At 44.9% G+C, this 13,116-nt stretch overlaps 1 protein-coding gene across 1 annotated transcript in view; it reads left to right on the top strand.

Moving 5' to 3' along the window:
• Nucleotides 1-13,116, top strand: part of CREBBP (CREB binding protein) — a 130,926-nt gene that overhangs the window by 44,178 nt on the left and 73,632 nt on the right. The window contains exon 3 of the mRNA XM_046668628.1: nt 9,530-9,706. Coding sequence (XP_046524584.1) covers nt 9,530-9,706 — 177 coding nt within the window. The remainder of the gene's footprint in view (nt 1-9,529; nt 9,707-13,116) is intronic.

Raw genomic sequence — 13,116 nt, 5'->3', positions numbered from 1 at the left:
ATTATACATTTTTGTATCCTTTTTTAAAACTTAATGTACTAGGAACATTTTCCCCTTGTCACTAATGAGTGGCTTTTTGTAGTAAAGTTACTGTTTTAGTACTACCACACTACTGCCTTACGTCGATTTTGCACTTTCCTTTTCCAAGTGCTTTCATGTACTTTATCTTTAGGAACCAAGTGCAGAGTCTGCAGAGTGTTAGGGTAGCTCAGAGCGTCCTCAAAGTCTTGTCCCCTCACCACCGTCGCCACTAGGGATGACTAAGAACATGTTACTGTACCAGGTATATCTTTCTTAGGACTTGACACCGCTCAGTTTTTAGTTAGACGCAGAGCCATGTGTGTTTGAAACAATGGTATGTCCTTGAGTGTGTTTTACGGTTTGAGATTTATGGTATTTAATAAGCTGGGCAGGACCGTACTTTATCCCCTCCAGTGCTCCTCTTATGGCCGAGGCCCAGGAGGTTGGCTAGGAGGCCACAGAACCCCAGGACTACATCCTCACACCTCCCTTCTGGGGCTTGAGAGGTGCTGGTCGTCCTGTCCCGCCCAGCAGCAAAGCTGACAGCCTGTCTGTTTTGAGAACTGGTTCAGTTTTCCTGCCCCCATGTAAAGGAGGAACACAATTCTCCAAACTGTCAGCTTTGTTTCTCTTTTAAATTTTGCTAGAAATAATCCCAGGCTCTCTTCCCTAAAGCCTTCTTTGCAAGTTTAGTCCCGTCTTTACCTCTCTTCCCCTGAATTCCTGCATTACCTGTGTGGACATTACCTTGTTCCTGTATTGCCTCCTCTGCCTGCTCTGTTTTGTCTTTTTTCAAGAGGATTGTAAATCTTGGAGGAGGCTACTTCTTAGCCTAATAGGAGAGCTCTCCCTGCAGAGGGTTGGGATAAAGGCTTAATTCATCAAGTGACTTATGAAAAGCTTGGATCTCTATTCTGTTGGGCCATAACTGAGCTGCAATGTAAATTAAAATTAATCTTTTAAAGATTCATTCTTTATAAAATAAAATGCTTTTTTTCTTGTCTTTTTTCCTTTTTCTCCTATTCTTTTGTTATCTTTTCCTCTTTCCTCCTCTTTCTCCATGGCCGTGGTGGCCGCTTTTCTGCCTAAAAAGATATTAGGACTTGGAAGCATGAGGGAGAGAATTGATTTAAGTTTCATTGCCCTCACCTTGGATTATTTTGCCCTGGCTTAGCTGCGCCTTCTGGGAAATGGTGTGAAGGTTGCAGAGCTGTGGAAAGCGTAGGCCCTGTGCAATGTGGGTGGCAAGGAGTGCCCTACAAAATCCCCATCTCCTGGACAGGCCACTGGTCACCCCATAGGGTCTCCACAGGCAGCATTGCCTTGGTGAGGTCCTCCTGGTCCAGGGGCCAGCATTTGGCAGTGTCACTGTGAGTACCCGGGCTTTCTAGGAGTACAGACCTCATGCAATTCAAGCACTGATTGTTTAAAACCAAAAAAGCCATTGAATTTTAGGGTTATAAGGAACTTGAAAGATCACCCAGTAGTCATCTAAATGGCTTCACGTTTTATAGCTGAGGAGAACTAAGACTTAGAGGGGACAAGCGGTTTGTCCCAATCAGACGGCTCATTAGTGGCAGAACCAGGATTACAGTTGCCCTGCTGACCTAGGCTTGGTGCTTTTGCTTGTGAGATTATACAGACTGCATCCTGGAGAGCCAGTGTGTCTTAAGTGTCATGACCTGCCGAGGTATACCAACAGTGTGAGGATACCAGTTTTGTTGCTGGAAGTTTCTAGAGCAATTGGGTGAAAACAAATGAGGCCCCAGGCCTGAGGCCTTGGCATTGTGATCTGCAGTCTCGTCACCTTCTTTTTAGGAGTTCCCACCATTCTTTCTAAGTCACATTCTGGTCATTTATCATCCGAGTGAAATACTGTGAGAGTCACTAAATACTTTTTACCCATCTTCCAGTTGCGATATATCAGTCCAAGGGAAGTGGTCAGACTTGGGGGCTGTGTGTTTCCCTGAACGCTTTCAGAGTTGGTAGCATTGTAAGGGTTGAGTCCAATAGAGTGGGCTACTCACACGCCCAGAGTCTCCATCCTGGTTCTCTTACTCCAGGTGACACTGACGGCTAGGCAGTGTCTTCGGCGTTGCGATCTGTTGTGTATTTCTTCTTACACTTTATTTGCCAAGTTGAGGTACTGGAAGGATTCCAAGAGCAAGCGGGTGATAGCAGACAACTGAATACGGCCACGGCTTTCCATGAAAACTGCTTTTCTTGGCTTTCTCCCAACAATGCTAGGTTGCCAAGAGAAAATACTTTTGGCTTTACAAATGATATGGCCATACTCTGGGTTAGTTCTGGTTCTTTATGTCATTGAAAAGAATGAATATTTCTGGCTCTTAAATTATTTAGCAGACTTTTGCTCATGGTGTACTTAAATTGTGTTGTTTTTACATACTTTATATGAATTGTGGTTTTACGTGTATATCAACGTGTGAAGAAAGATGCTAAAAACTTCAAGTTAATAAACACGTTGGGTTAAGTTGAATCCACATCAGATGGCGCCTTCGTTGCTGTGTCATGGCTGGCTTAAAAGGAGAATTGCATCGGGGGGGTTTTTTTGTGGCAATTTTCTTTTTTGTCCAGTTTTTCTCTGTTTGTATTTAAATTTCAACCCAGGAAGGTTAGGCTAGGGTATTTTGATCATATATTGTTACTACTTTGATGTATTTTAAGTGTGAAATGAACATTCTGAGTATTGTTTTTAAAGCTGGAAAACAATCTTGAGTGAAACCTGGAAATGTTTGTGATTTACTAGGACAATTTGAACATAATTGTCTATTAAAAGTATTTCTACAACTAGTAAGTGCGCAAGATTGTTTGTGTCACAAGTTTATTTCATGTTTCTCTGAAAATGTCTCATAATGGCAGTAATTCCAGCCGACCTCTCCCTTTGACCCTGCTTGAACCACTCCCCACCATCACACATTCTCTGAAAAATGTTCATTTATTTTATTACCCTAAGCATACTTATGAAAGAAATTATATCTGATGTAAAGCGATTCCTCTCAAAGCCAAATAACAGTAACTCACTGGCCACCGCTTGTAGCACTTGCTGTATGTCAGTTACTCTTCTTAGTGCTTCGCGTGAATGGATTTGCTTAATCCTCACACAACCCTAAGAGGAGATGCTGTTCTCTCCATTTTACAGATGATAAAAGCAAGGCACAGAGAGGTATAAGTAATTGCCCAAGTTCACACAGCTAGCAAAGTGTCAGGGCCACTGTCAGACCAGGTAAATATCCCCAGTTTTCATACTTACCCATGACTTACTGCCTCTCTGAATGAAATTGTACTTGTGGCCGTGTTCTGACCAAACCTTTGTTTAGTTTCTTTTGTTTTTTCAAAAACAGGCATTGGGCTGGCTTTGGCCCACAGGCTGTAGTTTGCCAATGCCTGATCTTCGTGGACTGAGCCTGTCTCTGTCTAGCAGTATCAAGCACCATGCGTGTGCGAGTCCATGTGTGCCTGGAGGAGACATGGTTCTGCTTCAGCAAGGAGGTGACAACCCTCATGGCATGGGGCAAGACCTCTAGACTGGGGATGAGGAGAGCCTCACGAGCTCTCCAGCTGACTTGCTGGGTTCCTAAGCTTTCCGGGCCACCCTTTCCTCATCCATGAGGTGTGAATTTTAGCTGTATACTCTTCGAGGCCCTTCCAGCTGAAAACTCTGACCTTTCCAATTGTCCTTACTAAGCTTATTGCTGAAGGCCGCATTTTGTTCCTTTTCTCTATGTTTTCTGACCAGGATCAGTACCCCGCCCCCCAAAGGCAGTACTTCCTCTGATGGCTCTGCTGTGTAGTGTGGTTTTAAGTGTATATTAAGGTGTGAGGAAAAGTGTTAAAGAATTCAGCTTTTGAAAAAACAGTGTGTTTAGTGGTCTCATCGAAACCACATCAAACTCAGCATTTGTTGCCACTTAAAGCATTTCTGAAGGCCTGGCTGACTCTTAAGTGAAATCGCGGAGTGGAAGTGTGTTTCTGGCTGTCCTCCTCCGGTCCTCTACATCCTCCCCCTCCCCTCCTCTTCCCGGTCTTCTCAGCCAGTCACAGCGTGTCCCCATCCGGCTTTTAGCTCCTGAATGGTTATGATCTGATCCTTCTCACCGCAGTGCGTTTTAAGAGGACATTGGAGATGAAAATCAGGGAGAGTTCATTTGTGAGGGTGGTTCTCTACATGAGTGGTGGCTGTCTTTGGATGGGAGACTGTCTTCTGGAAAAGGGCTGTGTCTGGCAGAGGTGTGTGAGGTCTGGGGAGAGCTGCCCTTCCCTGAGTTGTGAGGGGCAGGCTGGAGGTGTTTCCTTCCCCGTGGACAGGTGTCCTTAATCTTCAGGGGATCTCAGGACCCCCTTTTCTCTCAAAAATGCACATCACACAAAATTTCTATGGGCCTGACCACCCAAACTCCCCTCCTCCCCCATTGAGTGCCCAGGCAGTCCCTGGCCCACTGCCTCATCCCAGGGAGTGTGGGCTGCTGAATGGGAGAGGAGCTACAACCTGCGGTGGCCCTAACTTCAGAGAAAGCATTTTTCTGTCCCTCTTTCCTACAAAGGAGCAAGAAGATGGACACTTGGCTTGCTCCTACTATAGATCCTATTCTGGGGAGAAACTTCCATTATCAGTGTTATTTCTCCGTAAACCCACTGGTTAGTTCTTTGGTTTTCAATTTACTACTTTATTTGATTAGATGAATTAGGTGAGTAGTAGAGATATCCTCTGGGTTAGTATAGTGGAAAGAATCTTCCTGTTCTTTGGGAGCCCAGAGCTTGTTTTCTTATTAATATATTGATAGCTTATCATATTGTGACACAAGTAGAAAATGAAAGTGTTTCTCCCATGTGATGAGGTCAGCAGAAGAGGCTGTTTGCAGCCAGAGGCGACCACTGAGGCTGAGGAATCAGCGTTTCAGTGCACCAGTGGGAAGCTCTGGGTTGGAACATGGCTGGGGCCTTGCACCAAAGCCAAGGGTTTGCTGGCCCAGCATGTATCACAGAGGACCTGTTTTATGGCCAGGCCAGACTCCTGTTTGTGCTGTGATGAGACACAAAGATATCTTCCTCCTATAAAACCAACTCCAAGGGCATATTCTCCTTGTGCTCAACTTCTTGGTGTGGGCAGGTGGACTGCCTCTCCATTGCAGTTGGTAGCTGAGACCCCCATGGTGGATATTTTGAAGATAGAAAGGAGACTGGTACTGCTGCCTCTTCCAGTGCCCCCTCCAATCAATGGGGACTCTGATTAGGGTCTGGCTTTGGTGACTGGCCTGCAGTCCTTTGGTTGCCTCTGCCTTCAGGGCTGGCTGACGTTGGGGTTTCTGTTGTTCTAAGGGGCTGCGTGATGCAGTGGTCTTTTGGAGTGTTCATTTATTTCGTTATTTCCTTAAATATGAATTAAGTACTGACTATGTGCCAGGGCCTAAGGACACAGGAGACATATATTCCAGGAAGGCCAGAAGTTTTGTACTGATTTGGTGCCCAAGACAGAGTGGAGATGGATTGTCATGTATGTTATTATGACATAAAGTCATGTAGTGTTTTGTAGCATATCTGTAGTATGTGTCTCTCAGAGTAGAAAGAGAAGCATGGTCTACCCTGTCCCTCTTCAGTGGATGGCTGTCACTCCCCTACCTGCCAGCCAGCTCAGGACTTCACCAGTTTGTGATTGGTGACCAGGCACTGTCACTGAAAGTTGCCGCAGACACTGTCTTTCTTCAGTAATAAAGACTGGTGTGGGTATTGTTCACATTTTTTGAGCTAAACTCTAAAGAGCGCTTTCCTCATTGGATCTCTTGCTTTAGAGTCATGCTACAGCTAAGTCTTAATCCCCATCTTGCCTGGTGGGGTAGGCTCAGGATCTGGGGGAAGTTGTTTTTTTTTCCCTTTCTATCTACTTTGTTCTTTCTTTGTAACAGGGACTGTAGTTTACAGATCTTTATTCTCTCTTTGAACTGATAGACACAGACAACAGAGTAAGTAGGTTCTCAAACGACTGATTGATGCACTTGGTTACAAGAATGCTTTTTCATGGGAAACTTGGTAGACCTATAAAGCATTATTTAATTGAGATTTCATTATGGGAGAGCTTGCCCTTTTTTTAAATACTAACTATAATTAACTTTTCCTGTTTTCTGAGATTGAACTTGAATTAAATGCTTAAAGGGGCTCTGGAAGAAGAGAGTAAAAGGAAGTTTTCACATGTATAGGGTGTTGCGGAATGAGATGAAATATAAATATTCATACCATAGGCTTTAATTTGTTTATATAAATTTCACCATCAACTGAAGAGTTGCCTATTTCTACTGTTCTGCTTTTTGAATTTTATTGAAAAGAAACCAAATCCTGATAAACTTCAGTTGAAAATAAAGCAAAGTTTACTAAATTGTCATCAAGTAACTGTCAGGAAATTAGAAGAAACATGTAGATTTTATTAATTGGAGTTAGACAAATATCTTAATTATACTATTTCATTATGAACATTGGTGCTAAAAATATGTGTGTTAGCCTTGACTTGGAAATGTTCAGTCTGACCAAAGGAGAATAGATATGGAACAGGAATTCAGAAGTCTAGAAATCTATAGAAGCGAAAGGCTTTTACCCAAAACTACGGCTAGGGCTGGAGAGCGGCCTTCCAATTCTACCAGGCTCTGCCAGGAGACCACGGCCGGGGCAGGGTTGGGGGGGTGGCTATTGGGAGATAGGTGGTGGTGCTCTGCTGGAGGACTGCCCTTTGGTCTCCTCTCTCTTAGCTCTGACTGGTAAAGGAGAGGCTGGGGCTGGCCCTGGCCCAAAGGAACGGAGCCCTGACCTTAGAGCCTGGACTCAACTTTGGTTCATCTTTGAAGTTTTGCTTGTTGTCATAGGCTGAGGGTGGGATTTTTTCCTGTTTTTTAAATGTATAGTCCCCTGCAAGCTGAATGTTCCTCACCTGCCATCTGTTATCTTTGACTTTGGTTCTTGCCCTGTGAAGATTGAAACCACATTGAGACAGTTTCCTTCAGTATTGGGTGGCCAAGAAGAAAAGGTGAAAACAAGTTTCCTGATGAAATCTATCAGAGTGCTCCCGAGCACTCCGAAACACTTTGGTGCACCCATTAGAAAGTGCTGTGCCCCAGAGGCTCACCAGGCAAGTGGTACCCAGCCGACTAGACCACACTCACCCCGTTTCCATCCTGGCAAGATGATTGTATGAATGTTGTCAAAATGTTTGCAGAGTTTTAGAAGGAGATTTTTCGAAACAGGTCAAGTGAACTTTGAGACCACAGGACCCCTTTACGAGCTTTTTGGCCTCTTGGTACTTATTTCCCTCTCTGCACTGAAAGAATGAATAGCTTGGACGGTTGGTGTGAGAGGAAGGACAGTTACCTCTCCTTCTTTCCCCTCCTCAGCTGCTGTCCACTTTGGTTCATCGATGCTAGAAACTTCCAAAACGACATTGATTTTCTTGTTTGTCAAATTAGTGGTTATAAGGAGCAAGCTCCGTGACAAGTAGGAAAATTGCATCTTCATGCGCTCAGAACCGGGCTGGGCTCATAGCAGGCGCTTGGTAAATACTGGCTGGCTGTGAGAGCAGATTTGTGGAGGGGTGAATGGGTGCGTGTGTCTTCTGACATATTTGGTCCCAAGTAGAGAAATTTAAAATGAAATCTAGGAAATGGAAATTGTGACTGTGTTTTTTCCCCAAATTCTTGGGTCTCTAAGAATAGTGTTTGATTTTATGCAGTAAAAGAGAAATTCTGCAAGAAGTAATTGTTACATGGAGTTGATTTACTGTAATACTTTCTGAAAATACAAATTCTTAGTTCTTCTGAGTTTTGGGTAACAGCTGAAGAAAGCTAGTTGAGAATCAGGAATGCCCTTTATAGTAGAAATGTACTGAGTTCCCCTCTCGCCTTAAGTTGTCTGAACTCAAAGTTGAGCCTACTTCATGGGCTTTGTGAAGAATTTATGTTTCAGTTTGAATTTCAGTTAAATTTAAGTTTGTTTTGTTTACTCAAGTAAAGCAAATAGGACAAAAGCAGCAGCTAAAATATAAGCACTTTCAAAAGGTGAGAAATGTCGACTGTGGAGGCTGCACATGGGAACTTCTGAAACACGCAGGACAGGATCTTTGTGGTTACACTTGTTTGGTTTAATTTGTGTTTTTATACGGATATTTCAGCAGACAAGGGTCAGTTGTGTCGAGCATTGATTTGTTTGTAACCTGGAATTTTAGAGCTGAAAGGCATAGTGTGATTTGCCATGTTCAAGACACTCTTCTTACAGGTGAGATCCAAATCCATAGAGGAGATGTAAGTTAGCCACTGTGGACGGGTAGGAGCCATAGTCACCATGTGAGGCTGGAAGAGAGAATTGAGCCATGATTTTTTAAACGGAAACTGTCCCTGAGAGGTCTTCCCTTGGGGCACGCTTTCCTCCCAGTTTCCAAATACCAAACCTACCAAGACACCAGAAAAGTAGAGTGAACAGTAGGCAGCAGATGAAATGTTATAACTTTGTGAAAGAGCAAAGGCAGGTCGACTAGAAAAGCCAGGCTCTTCACGATTAGTCTCTGTTCTTCTGGTGGGGGCCACAGGTGAGCAGCAGGATATCACTGGGGATTCCCGAATCCACTCCTGTGGTGGTGGGAGCTGAGGGGTCCACAGGGCACCTGGCCCGGGTCTGTTGCCTGCAGGGGAACCCTGACTCGAGTGGGCGTTTGCAGGCCCTTGCTGACGCATAGGCGGGGATTCCTCCTTCCCATTCTTGCCTTTATCTATTATATGTTTTATTTTATTTTACTTTAATTTTAAAAAACTTAATTATGGAAAACTTCAAACGTGTAATATGAGAGAGGATAATGTAACGACCCCCATATATGCACCTGTCACCTGGTTGGGAGTAACCAACATTTGGCCAGTCGTTTTTCACCTAGGCCTCTTTCCTGGCACTACCCCTTGCCTCACTAGATTATTTTAAAGCAGATCTCAGACATTATATCATTTCTTTGTCAATATTTCTACTGTGCACTTTGAACTAATGGAAACTTAGTTTACATCTGATGTGGGAATCTGAAAGAAACCAATTTACTTTTAAAGTAATTAAGGAGTAAACTGAATGAGCTCCCCTTTGTTAGTGATTCTGGAAGGTTTTGTTTTCCAAATGATTTTTTTTAATGTGTTGGTGCCCCTGTCAGGATAGGGGGAATTAGGGGAGGAGTGCAGCTGAGGGGGAGGTGGCAAAGCCTGGGCTCTTAGATGGCGTTTAGGAGCAGGGGGCAGATGGAGCTGTTGGGAGGGGCTTCATTAGTCTTCTGCCTTCGGTGCATAGCTATTTGAGCAAGTTGCTCTGTTCGTAATCCTAACTGTGAACCCTGAGCATGAGCCTTTAATTTATAACTGAAATGAGAGTTTCAAAGAAAATAGCACTTTTTGCTTCAGTACGTCAAAGTGAACATTTCTGAGGCCCTTCCTTTTATATGTGATCGCATGCCAACAGCTGATGTCGCCTCTTTTTGTTTCAGATGGGAATGACTGGTAACACAAGTCCATTTGGACAACCCTTTAGTCAAACTGGAGGGCAGCAGATGGGAGCCCCTGGAGTGAACCCCCAGTTACCCAGCAAACAGAGCATGGTCAATAGTTTGCCTCCCTTCTCTACAGACATCAAGAATGCTTCAGTCACCAACGTGCCAAACATGGTAAGTGGCCCTTGGCTCTCAGGCTGTGTGGGTCTCCATTGGGTGCCTTGGTGTGTGGATTCTGTCGTGCTGACAGTCACAATCTACAACTAAAAGTATGTCATGGGTGATAGGAGCATAACCTGTATTTTTTCTGAGTAGCTCTCTCAGCGAGTTTAACTTCCTGGGATGTGGTGCCAAGAGGATGGCTAGGGAGACGGGATTCAGCCAGTTGTACCCACCTGTTCCGCACCCCCACAGCTCCTGTATGGAGGGAGAGGCTTCATCTCTGTCAATCACTTTACCTTTCTCTTCACATTCACCCTCTTGATTCAGGAGTAGAGCCAAGAAAAATCAGAGACGGGCTTTTCTCACACCTCCTGTCTGGTAGTGGTTGAACCTGTCAGTAGAAGCCCATCTGTCTGTGTTACAGTCAAACGAAGGATGTTCATCCTTGGAGGACTGTACTGTGTCTGTGAGACGTGGGTGTCGTGTCTGACCTGATAGTTTCACGTGTCTTCATTCTCCCTGAGATTTCCCACCCAACAGATAGAACCTATCCTTGGAACCTCTCAACCCAGCTAACCAAGATATTAACGGGAAAATAGCTCCCTTTGTGCCACAAAATAGAATCTCTTTTAATTCCAAACACTAAGCGGGAAGTGTGTTCTTTTGTCAGACCTCACTGTGCGCACAAGCTGCTGAATATCTGACGTGCCTCTGGTGGTCAGTCAAGGCGGGGAATAACCAACCCTCTTCTTCCCTCAGCTTGTTGCTGGGAACCTGCCCTTCCGAGCTTGCCATCCACATAGTTGTGCAGCAGCGATTTGGGAGGGCTCAGAAGAAAGTGAGGGAATTCTGTTCAGAAAAATTTGTTTTTCGTCTTTTGATTTATGGAACTTTATTTTGAAGTATTTGTGGTAAAAATACAACAGAGAATTCCTATATATCCATCACCCAGCTTCCCCTGACGTTAACATCTATGTAATCTTGGTCCATTTATCAAAACTAAGAAATTGACATTGCTTACAGTACATAGAAGGTTTGAGACTCTTGGAAGCAGAGAGAGTTGGATCTCTGTCTCTCTATTTTTGATAAAATCAGAAAACGGGGTAATAGCAAGCTGTTGTCAGGTGCTATGTCTGTTTGCTACATTCTTCCTTCTTTAAAAAAAAAAAAAGGGAAGGGGGCATAAGTAATAAAATCTATTCTCAAACTACTTAAAGTTGTTACTACTTCTTTATTTCTTTTTCTGATCATTTCCCTGTAGCTTTCCTAGATCTGCTTCTCTCCTTCTAGTAACTTTTTGTTGCCAGGATTGTCCTGTTCCCAGGCATACAGATCCAGAACCTAAAACAAGGCCCCCTCACTGCTCCCTTCGCCCGGCCCATCCAGGTTCTGGGGGCAGCAGGCAGGGACCCAGCACCCGTGTTCTTCCAGGTCTCGCCTGCTTTTCGTTTTCCAGTCCTCACTGGGAGGACAGTAGCATGGACTCCAGTGCTGGCGATCATCACCTGAGCTTGCTCAGTGACCTGGAGCACGTTTTGGCTTCAGGGTAAGAGCGTTTGATTTTTCACAGACGTCCTGTGCTTTGTAGTCTGGGAAACCCTGACATAACATTTTCCTCCCTTTTCTCTTTTCACATCTTCTCCAGCCCCACTTCCCCATCCTCTTTCCTTTACCTATAACTTAGTGTCAGAATCCCTTCTCTCCATGTTCCCCTGCCTGCCTCTGCTGCTCCAGGGGACTGAGTTCCTGGAAGTGGTATGCTTGTCAAGGGCAGGTTGAGACTGGACTGGAAAGAGGCTTCTGGTTCCCTTCACCTGTACCAGGGCTGGTGGACTGCCCTTCAGTCTGGAACAGGGCTTCTCTCTCCCTCAGCACAGTTGACGTTTGGGCTGGATCATTCTCTGATGTGGGGGCTGTCTTGTGTGTTGTGGGATGTTTGTAAACCTCCCTGGCCTCCACCCACTAGAGCTCATAGCGCTCTCCTCCTCTTCCTCCTCCGTCCCCCGCAGCTGCCCCTGGTTGAGAACCCCCACTCTGGGGAATGGTTAGAGGCGGCAGTAGAGGTAGTATCTTGTCCTTGTGTCTGTCTTCATGACGTCTAATAGAAATTAAACCAATTCTCTCCTCTCTCTCTCCCTCAAACTTTTCACGATATCACAGTAAACTGAGGCAGTGTTTTGGTCTATGGGAGCTGCGCTACCTGCCTAGCCACCACTTCCCTACACGGGCACGTGTGGACTTTGTGAGAGATGTGCGTCTGGTGCCTTTGGAGGGCAAACTTTGAGTGACGTCCTCGGACATTTACCTGGAGGGCACAGGGCAGGCTCTACAGCATGTGTGTCTGTGAGGCAGAATGACCCAGTCACAGCTTTAATGCTGTTGAGGTGGGAACGAGAGGGGACTGGCAGAGAAGAGGGACAGCCAGCACACAAAGTTTGGCTGACCTCTTTCTAACCGCTTTCATGCCCTGTAGTTTTTTGGGTTTTTTTTTTTAAAGATTGGCACCTGAGCCAGTATCTATTACCTATCTTCTTTTCTTTTTTTCTTCTTCTTCTTCTCCCCAAAGCCCCCCCTACATAGTTATACATTCTAGTTGTACGTCCTTCTGGTTGTGCTGTGTGGTAACGCCGCCTCAGCATGGCTTGATGAGTGGTACCATGTCCACAGCCAGGATCTGAACCAGTGAAACCCTGGGCCGCTGAAGCAGAGCACGCGAGCTTAACCATGCAGCCACAGGGCCAGCCTACGCGCCCTGTGTTTTATCTTATTCTTGCAACACCCTCCTGAAAAACGTCATTACACATCCCATTTCACAGATGAGGAAGTTGAGGGTCTGAGGGATTTAGATTTATTCAAGACTTCCTGTGAGCAAAGCCTAGAACTCTTTTTTTTGTTATGCCTGATGTCATGTTTTAGCAGCCTCAGTCTGCTGGGGGTGCTTCATCAGCCTGCGCTTACACCGCTTATTTGCAATTCCTCAAGCATGTTTTGTGGTCGTCCTTGAATTTTCTAAATTATATCTGGCCCCTTGGAATCTGTAGATTTTTGCACAGTGAGGGAAAGCAGTTACCAAAAATCTAAGTGTCTTTAATGAAAAAGAGAAAAATATGAAGCCTTGATCTTATTTACAGTTTTCGTCATGCTTTGAGGCATAATCTTTTGAAGCCCAACTAAATTTGGTGTGCCAAACAGTTCGGCTCAGGACTCTGATGTCCAGTCACCTGGTACCCTGGTTGAACTCTTCATGAAATGATTTAAGGCACTAGTCATTGGCCAAGGGGCTCTGCTTTTCTTTTCTCCTAGTTTCTAGAGGATCCCAACATCACTGGGCAGTGTTGAGAAAGGGAGAGGTTGTCACCATCACTTTAATTTGCCACGTTTGTTGAACACCTTCTCTGGGCCAAGGTATACCTAGAATGCAG

Source organism: Equus quagga, chromosome 7, assembly GCF_021613505.1.
Source record: "Equus quagga isolate Etosha38 chromosome 7, UCLA_HA_Equagga_1.0, whole genome shotgun sequence".
NCBI lineage: Eukaryota > Metazoa > Chordata > Mammalia > Perissodactyla > Equidae > Equus > Equus quagga.
Note: the sequence above shows the minus strand (reverse complement) of the source record. Positions and strands in the feature narration are given on the sequence as shown.